Source organism: Anomalospiza imberbis, chromosome 9 (assembly GCF_031753505.1).
Source record: "Anomalospiza imberbis isolate Cuckoo-Finch-1a 21T00152 chromosome 9, ASM3175350v1, whole genome shotgun sequence".
Classification (NCBI taxonomy): domain Eukaryota; kingdom Metazoa; phylum Chordata; class Aves; order Passeriformes; family Viduidae; genus Anomalospiza; species Anomalospiza imberbis.
Window position 1 is genome coordinate 20,295,004 of NC_089689.1, and position 16,776 is coordinate 20,311,779.

The following is a 16,776-nucleotide window of genomic DNA, read 5'->3' on the forward strand; positions in this document are numbered from 1 at the left end:
TATTGCCTGTACACTGGCTAGCAATCTCTACAAACAGTATGAGCTCCTACTCTTGCAAGAGTATTTTGGTAGTAGGAACCTCACAAAGATTTCCTGACCCCTTCTAGACACCTCTCTCATACTTGTGCCACCTTGTCAGCTGGGCCAAATGCAACTCTGCAATACTCAGGAAAGGGATTCATTTTAAAAACAACACGCAAGAAAGCAAAAAGAGTTCTTGTAGCCCAGTTGCATTTTTGGTTCATGTAGCAGCTATGCTGCACCACAGAGGGGGAGGTGAGCAGCTGCAGGTGGCTTGCAGGGGTGCCAGTCAGAGCTGCGCTGAGGAGGGGGTGAGAGGCGCTGCTCCCTGGGGCACAGCCACACGCTGCCTGTCTGACTCTTGGATTGCACACTTGGCTCTGCCATTCCAGCCTGCTCTTGTGGCTAAGGCAGTTACAGACAAGGCCACTGAGCCTCCATATTTAGGGTTCCCAAGAAGAAGTGTGGTTAGATTGGGGGGAAGCTTCGGTGGCATTTCCAGGTCCTCAGTTCCCTCTTTTCACCTTAAGTGACCTGGTAAAACCACTAAGATACCTTAATTGGTTTAATGAAATAGGAATGGGCAAGTGGCAGCAAACACAAAGTAAAAACACAGTATAAACTTCATTTCATAATAAGAGTTGTGAACTGCAGAGACAGACTTCCAGGTCCCTCTAACAGGTACAGAGAACTTAACGCTGGCTGAGAGAACATGCACAATAAAGCAAGGATGCTGTTCAAGAGGTGTCCCCAAAAGGTGCCATTTCTTCTCTGGCTTGGAGTATTCTTTTCTCTTCCAACTGTTGTTCTCAAGAAAAACATTTAGTAGGGTAAAATTAATTTTTCTGTAAAAATATTTGCATACCCCATGGAAGAAAATGGAAAAAAGATAGAAAAGGAATGGAGACACACACAGAGACAGCTGTCTGAAATTCTCTCCGTAATCATATGGAAAAAAGTTACAAAAGCTTTTCTTTTGGCAAAACTTCCATTCGCCAGTTACTAAAGATGGGTCTTCCACTAGTTTTTTCCCCACATTACACATTCCACAGCTCCCAAGGATCCCACAGAATGAGTCAGTCTCATTCTCCATTCCATTTTTTAAACGTTGTTTTTTTTTTGTTTCCACATAAGAAGCACTAATAGAAAGCTCTCTTCCGTTAATAGCTGATTTTAACCTGACTAGCTTGCCAGAGTTTAATGTAAACACGGGAAAACTATAACAGATCAGCTGACATGAACTTGTAAATAACTTATCCATATGGCTCAGAGGACTGAAGCAGAAAAGTTTAGTAAAACTACAAGGAATTTAAATAATCACATAAGCCCCATTGTGGGTACACATAACCTGGAATTAAAATATTTAGTCCCCTGACAAATCAAACCAAAAAAATTTTATAGGAATTTTATTCTGGTGTAACTGCATCCCACAGCAGAACACAACACATCAAAACACAAAAGCCTTCCAGTCTTTTTGAATTAATCTAAAAGATAAAGTGATTTCCACTTATGGATATGGGCCAGATCATAGTAACTTCGAGTACACACAAAAACCACAAGCACATAATTTTATAATCTAATGTAAAATAATGTATGATAATTATCGAAAGTACACCAGGAAGCACTCTAAGGGCCTCAATAGGTTAGTAATAATACCACTGTGCATATTAAAGGGTTAATAATAGATACACATTGTTATTTCTTCACTGTAATGGCAGCCCATCAGTCCAAGAAAATAATTATGTTCAAATCTGGCTAAACAATAGATTTGGAGGAAATAAAAAGTTAATAGCTAACAAAAGGTTGTGAAACTTAAAAGAAAAAAATTAATTGGTATTTGGTTTCTGGCTTTTCCTATTTAGAATTGAATCACCAAATCTCATGGAACAAAGTCTCATATTGTTACATGCTCAGGGGGACATTCTCTTTGCCAAACCCTTGGTAAACTTCTCCTAGTATTGAGATTATATATAATTTTAAGGAAAAGAATTTAAGAAAGAGACATAAGATACCCAATCCTACACCAAACAAACGCTGCAAGGAACACATAGTCAGAAGAGACAGGAACTATAAATAATTCATTTGCATATCTTCTGTACAAATTGCTGTTCCCATGAAATAAACATGTTTTTTCTGATTACTTCCAACAGCTCCACACCTGCCAAGGCCAGCATTCCTCTGCCTATTGTTAATGCAAATTGCTGAAAACATACCTTTCATAAGAAGCTACTGCTGCATTTAATTATTATCAAGTGTAGTGCTCCCATGTTAATTTTAAATGTCACACATGCTATGCAGGTAAACAAGAACTGCTTAACAGGACTGCCTTTACATCACATGAACCATTGCTCCTGAACAGCATCACTTAGAAGAAATCATCTCCTAAACCCTTCCAGTTCAGTTCCTGCCTCACCTTTGTTCTGCTCAATAGCAAATATGAAAAAGAATATCCAGCATGGTATTTTTCCCACTTTCAAATATATAAACCAAAAATTGTCATGCTTTTCAGGTGCTTCTTCTGAAATCATCAGAACTAAAATAACTGTCATTATTTTAAATACAAATCCCATTTATAGAAATTTTGTACTCATAACATAATTTTAGCTAGTTGACTGACTCAGAAAAAAATTAGTACACCTGTACAGCTCCCAGAAAGCATATGAAAGCACCAGCATAAGGATATCTTACTCGATGTAACTTGGGACACTGCTGTCAAAAGCAGATATGTAACTGTGTACAGGCAATATCTGCATAGACACGGGATGTTCCTGAAGGGGCAGGGGGGTACAGAGAAAATACAGCTCGATATTTAACATTTCCTGAGATCACTCAAACCAATTCCCACCTCATCCAGCCATAATTTATTCGGTCCACAGACGGAGGAACACAACACACGTTACAGTCACACATTGTCCTTTTATAGTTCCCACTCACAGAAACCAATGAAGCCACTGGAAAAGCAGTGGCCATTCTTTCTCAGCAGTCCACAGGTTATTTACAAGAACCACCACAAAAAAAGTGCAGCAGATGCAGCTTTTCCTCCAGCAAAAGCAAATTTATTCCATGTGAGTATTTGATGCTGACAACAGCAAAGCAACTGCTCCCTCAGCTTTAAGAGATGACAGGCCCAAGGCAGAGTTTTGCCTTATGTATTGAGAATATATCCAATAAATGGAGCCGCCTTTCCCCACCTTGTTTACAGATCTCCACAAAAGATCAATTTCTCCCAGCTCCTGGGCAGAGGTCTCAGAGAAGTCTCAATCACTAGCAAGATAAAACACACCTCTCATTGTTATGTATGTGCACACCTCCAGCCCTCTGTGCTATGAATCCAAATATGGATGGAGAGCAGCTGATAGGCAGAAGAAAGTATTGGGAAAGTGTCATGAATAACAACCACAAAATAGCTGTTTACTATCTGAAAGTAAAATTAAAAATAAATTTAGAATCAATAATTTTTCTTGTACAAAATAGCTCTTTATATTATGGTAAAAGCTGCTCTGGGGAGCAGATTGGTTCAAAAATTATATTTATCCATTAGCCACCAGGAAGATAAAGAAATTCACTTTCCATTTCATGTGTAAGCATTTTACCTTCCCTAGAAAACACAAAGAAAAGTTTCTTCCTCTTTAAGCCACAGACACAGAAAAAATCCTCTTAAAACAAAGTCAGTCTGCTGCATAGATACTGCTTTCCTGGGAAAGGATGAGAAAACAAATCCTGGAAAGATCACCATGTCCAGTATTACACTTCTGGAAAGCACACAAGATACTGCTGGAATGAAACATGGCAAAGGAACAGACAAAATGCTAAAAGCTCTGCCTTTTTAAATTAACCACACAGATGTTGTGATATCTGTGATTAAAACCTAAAATAGGGGTCTTTTAGCTGTGTTTCACACTCCCTTACATTAATCATGAATGTTTAGCAAGAAAACAAGGTGTCCTTTTCTTTTGGGTGTCATGTCACTAAAAACAGGCAACAGCAAATCTGTCCTGTATCTCAAGGAATTTCAATATGTTATGTCAAAGTACAGCAAATTGCTGCTTTCTATGATGGTTTATGTCTTGTTCTGACTTGCTAAGTTATCTGGCATTCAGGACTTCAAAATGGAAATTGAAAAAAATGAACAATATATAAACCACCAAAGCTCATGCACAAGTTTACAAATGGCTGAATTTTGAGACAATTCCCTTTAATGTGTGATTCCATACCCCTGGTAATTACAGGACCGACTGGGCAATTTGGCCAAATCAATCTGGGCAGGGACACCTTTCCTTAAACCAGGCTGCCCAAAGAGCACAAAAAGACAGCATTACCCTGCTTAGGGGGAAACCTAAAACTTCTGGGTGACACAGGCTTCATTGTTTGAAGATGAACTGCAAGACAAAAACCTTTCCCTGTAACTGCTTTACCAAAATTTATATTTTATACTTATACTGCATGCTGATTTTGTGGTTTTAGTTTTCACACCTCCAAGCCAGACACAAATCTCCAGTTTTGAACCAACTGAAGTGCGCTGAAAACTGGAGATTTTCTTGGTTCAGCTATATGGGCATCAAAATCAAATTCATTCAACCAAAGCAAGTCCTCTTGTATGACTAGATTGACTACATGCTGTCTCTTGCAGGGAGGGGGCTAATACATCCTCCTTGAAGTATGATTAGTTTAAGGTCATTGCAAGCAAGAGTGAAAAGTGGTTTTATACTTCTCAGAATTTAATTTTCCTTAAATTTCAAGAAGTGAACATAACAAAAAACACATTACAAAGTTCCATATACTGCACTCCATAAAATTTCACGTGGTAATTAAGCACCACTGGACCATGATACAGCAAATCCTAGCCCTGCATGTTGGCATTCATTAATGCAGCTTCATTTACTTTGGAGCAATTTAGAGGTAAACAATGTAGAACCACCAAAAAAGAATTTTATTTAGAAACGGAATAATTGTAAGAAATTTATTTAAAATAGCAATATCCAGTGAAGAAGGAGCATTAAAAAGAATTAAAAATTAAGTTTTGCCAGTTTTGTTGGGTGGGGCGAAAAAGGATGGGAACATTAACCCATAACAAATAAGGATGGAGTGATCCACAAGAAAACTGCTTATTACCTCAGAAATCCTGATTCTTCTCTCTAACTCCTTGTTGCATCCACCTACTAATTTGCAGCTCATTTATGCACACCTCATAAGGGCCACCTTTGCATATTTACACCTTCCCTTCCCTAGAGATACAATCGGATACAATCCTAGGAACGATTCCAGATACAAGAGAAATGCTTCAGCCTACAGAACTGTTGATCAGGTTAGGAGAGGCTGAGGAGAGAGCTCACATTACAGCAAACCTGCAGCAAATTCTGGGAATTGGCCCATCAGTGCAGCATCCTCCCATGTGGAGGGGAGGTCACCCTTGTTCCTTTTCCAAGGATCTCTCCATCTCTTGTCATGTCAGAAGAAAGAGCACAGCACGAGAATCAAAGAGGATCCAAGTACAACTCTCAGCACAGGAGAATGGATGGATACCATGCATAAACATTGCTGCAGTCAACTTAACAGTCAAGGCAGAATGTGAATTATCTCAGACGCGATTCAAGCAGGATATAGAGGTCAAATCTATGGAAATGTTTGCATCCTGCAGATCTCTAGTAGAGAATGGAGTTATGGTGAGACTCAGAGCCTACCCTGCACAACAGAGCAGACTGAAACAGAGAACATGCTTTTGATGATATAGAAACTTGGAAACAAATATATACACTCATTGTCATGTACACAGAGGTTAAAAAAATCAAATTAATAACTAAATATCCAAGATTACAAGCACTCAAACACTGGGATCAGATCCTTTCAGACCTTCTGCATCTCCCCTCTGAACAGCTACTTGCCAGGGTGAAAAATTCAATGTAATGAGATCAGCTTTGCTATTTTAGTCTCAAAAGTGCAGATGGAGCATATGCCTGTAGACAGTAATTTTATCTGTATTACTGCAGTGTCTGAAGACCCCAATCAGACACAGGCCATTGAACACTCAGAAAAAACTCTCAAAGAAAATTCCTGCCAAAAACAGTTCACTGTGTGCACTAAGGGAAAAATGCAACCTGCAAATTTAATTAAACCAGTGGAGGTAACCATGCAGAAGAAACATGTGAAAAAATTGTAGATGAACACACAGGTACTGTCAGCTTTGACAATATCCTGCAGAAGAGCCAAAAGCCTGTGCTGAAGGGTTTTGTTTGTTTGAAACCTGTAAGTTTTGCTTTGCAAAACAGTTCTATCTTTAAATTATATTAATATTAAAGAAGCTATGAAATTTAGTTGGCCACCTGCTTACTTTGAGAGGCCCCTCAATCAGCTGTGGTAATAAGAACATCGCCTCAAATTATGTAAATAATATTTCAACCAGAGTTCCACTGAAGGTTGGTGATCCCTGTTGATGGAAGGTCACATCCAGCCGCCAGGCACATGAAACCTCTGTTGTTCACTGCACAGTAAACACACAGCACACAAAGCAGAAGGAAGTGTCTTCCTAGATTTCATGCTTAGTCCTCACTGTACAGGCCCATCACACTCAGATTTTGTTTATTAAGCTCTACCACATGAAGCCTACACAGTGAAAATTGTACTCAGATGACAACATAATCCATCTCCATCATCTTCTTCAAAACTTAAATTCAAAAAGAAGAGTTTGGGAACAGATTAAGACACAGTCTTCCTGCAAAATGCAGAATGTGCAAACTAAGTTACCTGTGCTATTTGTTTTAAAATATCATGGTCCAGTCTTCACTGGGAGATATCATGGTTTTACAGAGTGTTATCATTCATGCTGTGTTTATCATAAAATGACACATACTTTGAAGTATTATTTTTCAATTATGCAGGAGTAGGAAGTAATTTATTGTGTGAAGTCTGTCCTCATCTTCAAGAGTCACTGGCTGATACAGTGGAACGTAGGGACTTCAGTATCATTAGGGACAAGAGTGACTACATAACTAGTAATCACTGCTAATCTAGTAGCTGGCAAGGTGACATGCAGCTACCATAGTAACCAGCATAAGATCAATTGTTTGCTTCCAAAAAGTGCCTACACTTCACTCAGCTACTTGGCATGTTTTTTGAAGTCATGACAGAGAAAATAAAAACACATCATATCATGCACTTCAGAATTTGCATCTTTCCCTGCTTTTCTTTAACAGAGGAGTGAATGCCCCAAAATAAAAATTTCACTGGTTTTACTGAGAATGCCCCACTACTGACTAGAAGACAAAGTTTCTGGAGCCACGTGACATCAGTAACATCCCATCACTCTTACCTAGGAAGAGTGCACAACAAACACCAGAGAGACAGCAGGCACCCTTAGGGAGAATCCCCTTCCAAAGCATTTTTGCACACCGATTATTTAATTCAGTAGTCAGAGTATAAAGAGATGTTCACATCTAAAGGTGATACACCTCTTCTAACACACTCATACCCACTCTAAGTAACTACAGTTAATTATTAGCCACCAGCCCTGCTCTTTGCACTTTACAGACACCTCTATGCAACTGCATTTATATTAAACTCTCACTCATATGGAACTCCAACATTCAACAAGTCTCAATATCTTCATCAGGGGGTTAAAAATGTAGGAAGAGGGGAGAGCAAGCAGCAAGTCAGAGTCAGAGAGACACTAAGGGCTGAAGTGGAAAGGACTTACTATTGCTCTGGCTTCCCATCCACTGCGCAACCACTTATTTCAGATCTATACCTACAGATTCCTGGGGTTTTTTTCCTGTTTCCACATTAGCTCAGGGCAAACCCCAGGGAAAGGAGAATGGCGTAGCTAACAGGTTTATATTTTCAGGAAGGAATGAGCTTAGTGTCATGTCAAAATATACATATTATTTTGAATTTCCTTGTTAGGGAAAAAGCTGTAGACATTACATAACAAACTTGTATACAAGTGTCTTGAGCTCGACGTTTAAATTACTCCTGTTGGATGTTTGTCTGAGAAAATCCAGCTTGCCTCATGGCAGTGCTAATCTCATATCTGTTTCACTTTTTATCCTTGCACCTGCCTGTATTAACAAGATTAAGAATTAAGCTGGAAGAGGGCTGTCTGTCAAGGAATACAATTAATCTATTGATTTAACCATCAGAATAACAACCAAATGGAGTTCCTGGCCCAGGCAAACAAAAGGTTTTTATTGCATTATAATTCAAACTCCAAGTCATGCTTGTGGCAGGCTATGTCATCAGACTGCAGAGGAAACAATTAGGAGGGCAAAAAAGACACTAGAGTTTCCTTGTAAAAGAATTCTTACTTAACTCTTATGGCCCAAAGGAAGACTGTGCATGTGATCTTGCCACAGAACTTTTAAAAAATAAAAAATTCTGTTTTCCAAATCACTGGCAGATCCAACCAAAGTCATTTGAGAGAGTGTTTAAACAGGAGTGTACATGCTTATCTTTGTGAAACCAGGCTCCATTCACAGAGCTCACATCTCATCTCAAATCACAACTCTGAGCTGCACTACTGCTGTCTGACTAAAGGAGTTTGTTACCATCTAGCTCCGAGCAGAACCTGCTAGTTCAGGGAAGTTTCTGCACTTGCAGCAGACTTTGCCGTATTTATTAATATAAAGTACCACAACGCACAAGACAGACAACTCAAAAAACATCCATGGACCACAGACCCACTAGTTGACAATGAATGAATGAATGAATGGGGAAAAGAGTGCAGCAAAATAACAAGTTTTTTTCAAAGCTGAATGCCCAAAAGTAGTGCTAAGGATCGGATTCATGGAGACACCTAAATGTTCATTATCACAAAGCTGTTTTAAAGTTTTGCAATTTATCCACTTCGCTAATACACTGAAAACAACTGCTATAACAGGCCATCCCAAAGTTTGAGATAATCAACTCTATGCTAGAAGATCAGATTGCAAATAAAGAATTCACAGATCAATTTTACTTGCTAAAAGAAAGAGAGTGCAAATACACTCCAAGTATGCACAGAAAACAGCAAGGCAGGTAAAGAACGGATCTGAAACAGAGCAGGTAACAAATGGATCTGAAACAGAGCAGGTAAAGAACGGATCTGAAACAGAGCAGGTAACAAATGGATCTGAAACAGAGCAGCTAGCACAGGGATTTGAAACAGAGCAGGTAACAAATGGATCTGAAACAGAGCAGGTAAAGAACGGATCTGAAACAGAGAGGTAACAAATGGATCTGAAACAGAGCAGGTAAAGAACGGATCTGAAACAGAGCAGGTAAAGAACGGATCTGAAACAGAGAGGTAACAAATGGATCTGAAACAGAGCAGGTAAAGAACGGATCTGAAACAGAGCAGGTAAAGAACGGATCTGAAACAGAGAGGTAACAAATGGATCTGAAACAGAGCAGGTAAAGAACGGATCTGAAACAGAGCAGGTAAAGAACGGATCTGAAACAGAGAGGTAACAAATGGATCTGAAACAGAGCAGGTAGCACAGGGATCTGAAACAGAGCAGGTAGCACAGGGATCTGAAACAGAGAACGTAACAAATGCATCTGAAACAGAGCAGGTAAAGAACGGATCTGAAACAGAGCAGGTAAAGAACGGATCTGAAACAGAGCAGGTAAAGAACGGATCTGAAACAGAGCAGGTAACAAATGGATCTGAAACAGAGAAGGTAACAAATGGATCTGAAACAGAGCAGGTAGCACAGGGATCTGAAACAGAGCAGGTAGCACAGGGATCTGAAAGCGAGCAGCCCGAAGCCAGGCACAGGACAGTGACCCCCGCAAGTGGCAGGGAACAAACGCTGCTTGTTCCCGACTGACCGCACTTCCGCCTCCTCCCCTCCCATTCAGTCCCAGCGCTGCTGATCCCTCCATCTCCATGGCATGCGGGCTCCAAATACTTTTACCTCGGTGAGGGAAATAGGCTGGAGAAAGCATGTGATCACACGGTAAGTTTATGCTTCTATTTGCTGGCATGAAGGGGGAAAAGCCGCTATCAAATAGGTTGCTTAATTAGAAAATGCGGTTAAATACTGAGTATAATTGTGTGGAGCATGTGGATCTGGAGCAGATTCAGCAGGGGAGTGTGTGCTTCAGGAGCAGCTGGGACAGCTGTGCACATATGAAGCCGTTGCTTTAAGAGCAGTAAATGCTGCATGGTTAGAAAAAGAAAATAAGTTGCCCATTTTGTCCTTTGTACTGGAAGTCTGTTGTCCAAATGCTGTTGCTCCTGAAGGAATTCAGCGTAGACAAAGCTGAGACACACCAGAGCCCCTCTCCCCCCTCCCATTATTCGGTATGACTTCTCTTCCCGCTAGCTCACAGTTCTGACAATGCAGGGAAAAAGAGAAAGAATGGCAGAGGGAAGCAGAGCACAGCTGTGCGTTGCAGAATCTCTCCATATGCATTTGCCAAACAAAGCCAGGACTCAAAAAGACAACGAAGATGCATTAGGACTATACCAAATCCACGCCGCTGAGCAGCGAGGGGCTCTCTAACAATGCATTCAAGGAACAGACAGAGATTTACCTTCAAAATGCAGGCCATGTTCTTTCTCTATCCTTCCTACCAAAGAGCAGCAGGATTCTACTTTGTGAGCAGCAGTTCCAGTGTCAGGCAAGAGGCTGGCAGAGCTGCAGAACTGCTAGAGCCTACATTCCTGTAGATCCAAAGGAAGGTACCACGCACCCCGGCTCCGTTAGTCATATTAGTCTTTTTACGCCCTGCTCGTTCCACCCATCAGCTCCTGCCACTGGCTGGGAGCCAGCCCAGCACCTCCCCTCCGTCACATGACCGAGTTTGATTCATGGCTCCGGAGCGCGCTTTCCTGGGCTGCGGGGCGTGCGGGCGGCCGTGCGCACCTTGCGGGGGCTCCGCACTGCCTGCAGGGCAGGCTGCGTGTTTGTAATGGAGCCCTGTGCAGCCCTCCGGGGTGCTCGGGGGACGGCTGCTGACAGTCGGGCAGAAAAGTCCGAACTCTGTTACTGGGGCTGGAAAAATCCTTACGCTGCTTGTTAGAGTGCAGTATTGTTCTATGTGCAGCCCTTTTCACTGTACAGCGGGCTTCCCTTTGTCTAAACCGCTGCCTTACGAGAAATAGTCATTATCAGCAAGCAGCCCAAATATCCCACCAGACGGGTTTGCATTGTGTTGTGCATGCCTTTTTGAGCGAAGAGCTGGCCTCCATCACAGGGAATGAAAGCTTGGGCTCGTTTGTGAGGTTTTTTTGCTTGTGCAACTTTCTTTGGGCTTTCTTAAGAAAGTGGGATAAAGTGCAGATGGATAAATTCAGCTGTTGAAGAAATCTTTCACTTTACATAATCTCATCAAATTCAAATCCTTCTCTTACATAACATACTCTTTATATCATAAAGCTTTTAGTTCATATTTGTCACTTCTGCAGTCTCTTTCCCCCTTTTTACACTTTCTCAGTACTTCTCATTACTTCATCTTGGAACCCTTCGCATTTTCTGTACTTGGCACCTTCCCTGTATTCCTTTTGTGCCACATTGCTTCACTCCTGCTGCTTTGGTACCAAACGCTCTCTGGCTCCCCTAATAAGTTCCTTGTAGAGTAGTGGGTGTCTTCATCCCCCCTGCAGCAGCTCAGGGTACCTGTCTACATGCAGGCAATACCCTGCAGCTCCGTTGAGGAGCCATTTACCACAGAGCCCCTCAGTGTGTGCCAGAAGGGGTTCATGCTGTGCTGCACATTAAACAACCAACACTGTTCCCTGCCTGGCAAAGGCTCTCCTATCCAGGTGCAATCCCTCAAGACAGTGAGTAGGTTGAAACTAAAGGAACTAGATGTCCTCATTTGGGTGCAGGGGCAAATCCTCCCTGGAGCAGAGCAGAAAGGGCCTGGGGGTTTTCTCCTGCTCACACTCCTTAGCTGCCTTGCTGTGCATTTCCAGAGAAGATGCCAATCTGTGTTTGGCCTTTGCATCAGCAGCCAAAGTGCTGTACTCTCACACAGGTCCTGCAAGCTCCTCAGCACCTCTCACCACTGGAAATCCACTCCTTGTTCAATTACAGCCACAAGCCAAAGCTCTTGAGCTGAAAATTGTAGTGTTGCTGGGAAGACTGATGAAAAAGAGCTTAGTGAAGTTTCCATCTGTATTGACTAACATAAGGAAGTATCTAAATGACAAGTCACTGGAGGAAGGTAGTAAAAGAGGGATTTACAACATTTTCTGTTAGAGGCTACCACCAACCAGTGTTAGATCATTCTGGATAGCAGTTTATGTGTCTTTAAATACTAGCTGTTCATAAGGAGTTCTGCAACAAAGCTCTGTTTCTTAGTGAATAAGGTAACCAAACAATTAATTCTTTCCTGAGTAAAAAATAATTGCCTATTTTTTCTCTCCAGCAGTCAAGAATCTAGCTTTCCCCAGAGTGAAACTATTCCTTTCACCTGTGTGATTGCATGAAAGAAGTTTTCATCTGAGGCAAATGAAAAATATTCCACCCCCTTCCCACCACCCTCCACCATACCAGCTCTGTAAAGAATAAAAGGAATGAGACTGGAGAGAAACCATCCTGAAAAGGTCAACTATTTCAATATGTCCAAAGCACTGAGGGATTTCCAGTTAATTACAGTCCTTAGGGAAAGGCAGAGACATGGGTAGTTGTCTTGTTTTAAGCATCTCTGACATGCTTTGATTCTAAACATCACATCAGACAAAATGTGGTGAACTTTAACTTTTAGACTTTTTGTAAATGGATATTTATCTTAAAAACACTTCATCATTAGTATGAACAGCAACAGCCATCCTTCTCTCTTTCTTTCAAGAGGGATATGAGATTTCACTTTATTTTCTCCTTGGGAGAAAACTGAAGGTGTGACTTGAGCTGAGATCACCACAAAGAGCAACAAAAGTCCAGCCTGAGGCTGAGCTAATTTCACCTCAGAGAAACTACATGAGGAAAGGCATTCACTAAATGATAAAAGCAAAGAGCCACTGTAAGCACATCATTCCATGAGTCTCATGAAGTGCTTTACCTGAACTTATGATGCTCTTTGAAGTCAGCTTTAGGCCAAACACAGGCCACATAAATTTCAGTCGTGCTTGCAACTTTCCATCCAAAATTAACGTGGTTGTTGTTGCCTGGTAGGGATGTCAAAGGCAGTGTGAATCTGAGTCTGAGTCACTGTGACAGGCCACACAAAGTCACTACTTCTAGTTCTGAGGACAAAGACCTTTAGTTCTGAGGACAAAGACCTTGCATGTTTTCCATCTAGTCCCAACCCTTCTGATACATTCCTATGGCGACGCAGCCTTGGGGAAAATATGGTTGTGTGGGCAGCAGCCCTTTTCAATTCTAACTCTTAAAAACTAATTCTGTCATAAGGAATCAATCCTTTGTGGAGAAGGCTGATTAAGCCTTAATTTGCAGAGATTAACACAGCTACACAATCCCAGCATCCAAGCAGGAGTTTGTGGGTAGTTCTGCTGGGCAGGCTGTGCCATGAACAGTTGGTTTGTTTGGTGGCTGGACACTGTGGCACTGATGAAGCTGCACTTTCACCTGTGGTAAGAACTTCAAAGCCAAAACCTCACAGATTTAAACAGCAAGTTATTTTTTTAGTCCCACATCTGTATTTTAAAAGTGCAGGCTTAGAGAAAGTCTGAAAGCTATCATCTCACTGATCATTGAAATCAAGACTCTGCTTCATGTAGTGAAAATGTGCCAGAAAGGAAGAACCTGTTCCTACACTTGCTGCCACTACAAAGTTTTATCAGACAAGGATGACACAAGGTGGCATTTTTCACCCTTCAGGTGCAACCTGAGTCAGTGGCAGAGTAATAGATCCACTCTGCTATTGCCCAGAGATCTCATCTTCCCAACCTTCTGTGTCAAGTTCTCCTTACCTCATGTAACACACCACTATAAATAAGAAATTTAAGGTACCCAGCAGCCCAACATCATGGCAGAGGTAGAGGATGAGATGATTAAAAAAACAGCACGTTATGATTCGAACAGAAATCTTACTAGGTTATGCAAGTGCTACTTGAAATTAATTTAAAACACTTAATGATGCTGATTTTCCAGGTAAGTAAAAAGGCTTAATCAAGCCTGACCACTTAATTTTAGAGGTGAACATCTGCTACATTCTGGAGTGCAGAAGCTGAGAAGAGCAGGTGGGAATTATTACAGCCTAAATTCTACTGTTACTTTTCAGAATATCCTTACAGCTTAAAGCAAGCTTGGCATGTGCACATTACTGAAAGAGCCAGTATATATTGCCCTGCCCAGTTTCCTTCACAGCACAATTCATCTGAACCTTACTCAGCTGCAGGACAGCCCAGATCCATTTAAAAAAAAAAAAAAAAAAAAAAGTTTTAGTCATGGAATACTTCAGCATGTGTCACTGGCAGGAGACAAGGATTGCTTGGCACTATTCCTGCCTTGGAAATTCAGCTCATCACCTCACTATTATTCAGTGTCATGGTAACAATTTAGCACAGCCACACAGCACTTGCAGACCTTGCATGTTCTGGTGTTCCCCCCAGCCCCATTCTAATGCACACACACACACACTCTCAAATCAATGCTTCCCAACTTTCTCTCAACTAAACATTCTTAAAAAAAAAAAAAAATCAAGTGTTGGCCACACCTAACTACACGTGAATATTCAGAGATTAAAACACAAAGGTCTGTAGAGGTTCCTGGAAGCAGAAAAAAGTAAACCCTACAAATCATCAATCTTCTCAGACTGTTGACATTTTATTTTCAATGCATGCTCATCTGAGAGCTTCAGGTTTCTGTTGCAAAGATGGTTATTAACCAGTGATCATTTTACACTGAACTACAGATTGCTGGGCTTTTTTTTGTATAATTGAAAAAGTGTATGTCATCTGTTATTTGTAATTTATGTTTTTAATAAATGTGTTTTAACAGAAACAATGGCCTTTTTTTAATACAGGAAAAAAAAAAAAACAACCAAAAAAACCCACACACAAAAAACCCACATGCTTAGAAAAGAACAGTGTCTCTCCCAGACAGCTTTCCTCTAATTAAAACAGGCTAAGCAACTCTGAAGAGTGCTGTATCTGCTTATGCCACTACATGTTTTGTCTGTATAAAAATAGTATGATAATCAAAATGTATGAATTGCTGCAGTCTCCAGGAGAAGAAAACCCAGCAGTAAATATTCTGAAGGGCATTCAAAAGCTAAATGATGTGTTTAAAAATGCTCTGTCATTTGCAGGTAACTGCTGAATAGAGAATATGGTTGGTCAATAGGTATTTCTTGTGCGTTCTTCAGTAAAGGATGTATTTGGTTTCTCCACTATAAAGTTTTTACATTCTTTGCTCTGTTATCAATGCTTTACACTCCCACTTTTTTATGAGCTATAACTAACATCACAAAAATACTGATAGTGTTTTGCACTGAGATATGGCCATGTCAGTTTATCCTCTAATGAGATTTTATCCTGGAGAATACAGCTGGGCACATAAAAGAAGCTTAGGAAAAGGAACCAGCCAAACTTCAATCATAGCATGGAAGGCCTTAAATTGGAACAAAATTTAAAAGCAGCATTTCAGCTTAGGAGAATGCCTTCTCCTGAACTACAGAAGCAGAGACACACCCTGCCTCCCTCCTCCAAAGATCAGCCTGTTTTTGTGAGCTAAGCTCTGTCCTTATCCAAACGGTTTGTCTTAAAAAAAAAAAACACCAAACCTCTCTCTCTCCCTTCCCATTATCTAATGTTTCTTTGCACTTGAAAGGAAAAGCTTAAAAGTGCAGCAGGAAAGACAAATATATTTAATTCAGGAGTGAATTAATTTTGGTGCAGGGGAGAGAAGGGAAGGGTGGAGTTTTTACCAGTCTCAAGTAACATTGAGAGGGTCTCAACCCCAGCAATGCCAGAACTGAGCCACCTTGTTCAGCAACATCCTACTCACACCATCACAAAACACGAGATAAACTAGCCCCAAGTGCAACGGGTGGTCTTGTTTCAGGAAATGGCATGAATTAGCATTATTTTAGCATGCTACAAATCAATCTTTAACACGATTACCATAATTTTAGGAATAAAAAAGGTTTTCACAGATTTTTTTTTTTCTTTCTTGGATATATTTTGTTCAGTTATGGCCACAATGTTTAGACATGCAGAAAAGAATTTGATTTGTGCAACCACAAAAGTAAGCAATATTTTCTTGGTAGCAGAGATGTCATATGGGGAATTTTACAGAAGAGGGTCAGAAAGTCACAGAAACCACCTATTCTGTTTTTAAACCTCATTCTGTACTTGATTCCTGAATTATGAAACCAATTGAATTATACTGAAATCCATCTCTACTCCTTCCATTAAGATTCTCTCAGTGAAATTCTGTTCTTGGCAAATTTAATGTCTTACCTAGCCATAGCATGAGCAACAGCAAAAGCTGCTTATAGATCTGGAGTCATGAGCTTTATTCCTCTGAATCCAAACAAACTGTTACCCTACTGCCCTGTTAAATCCACACTCTCCTTGGAGCCTTCAGAGGCTCTAAGCAGCCATCATGCTGTGCCCTAGTGCCAACAGACTTTGCTCCACTGGATATAAAGTGAAGAAAATATACTGGTAATGAAGTTATTTTCACCCACAAAAGTTGCCAGAAGCAAAGCATTGCCATAATTTGAAGAGTCCACCTCAAACCATTAACATATATACTCAAGGAAAACACCTTTACATCTTCTGGAACATCTGACAGTTCTCAAACAAATATTTAACAAAATCTATCCTATGCAATTGTTGTAATTAACAGTTTTACAAGTTTACAGGTG

At 40.6% G+C, this 16,776-nt stretch overlaps 1 protein-coding gene and 1 long non-coding RNA gene across 4 annotated transcripts in view; one reads left to right on the forward strand and one right to left on the reverse strand.

Annotated features, from left to right (window-relative positions):
• Positions 1-10,778, reverse strand: part of ST6GALNAC3 (ST6 N-acetylgalactosaminide alpha-2,6-sialyltransferase 3) — a 219,430-nt gene extending 208,652 nt beyond the window's left edge. The window contains exon 1 of one of the 3 annotated variants that reach the window (XM_068200035.1): positions 10,531-10,778. In XM_068200035.1, the coding sequence (XP_068056136.1) occupies positions 10,531-10,548 (18 nt within the window). In that variant the 5' untranslated portion in view covers positions 10,549-10,778. The remainder of the gene's footprint in view (positions 1-10,530) is intronic. The other 2 variants (XM_068200036.1, XM_068200038.1) reach the window with 2 other exon arrangements.
• Positions 9,797-12,970, forward strand: LOC137479509 (uncharacterized). Its single transcript, XR_011002301.1, has 2 exons — positions 9,797-9,950; positions 12,370-12,970. It is a non-coding gene; the product is annotated as an uncharacterized lncRNA (long non-coding RNA).
• The last annotated feature ends 3,806 nt before the right edge of the window (positions 12,971-16,776 follow it).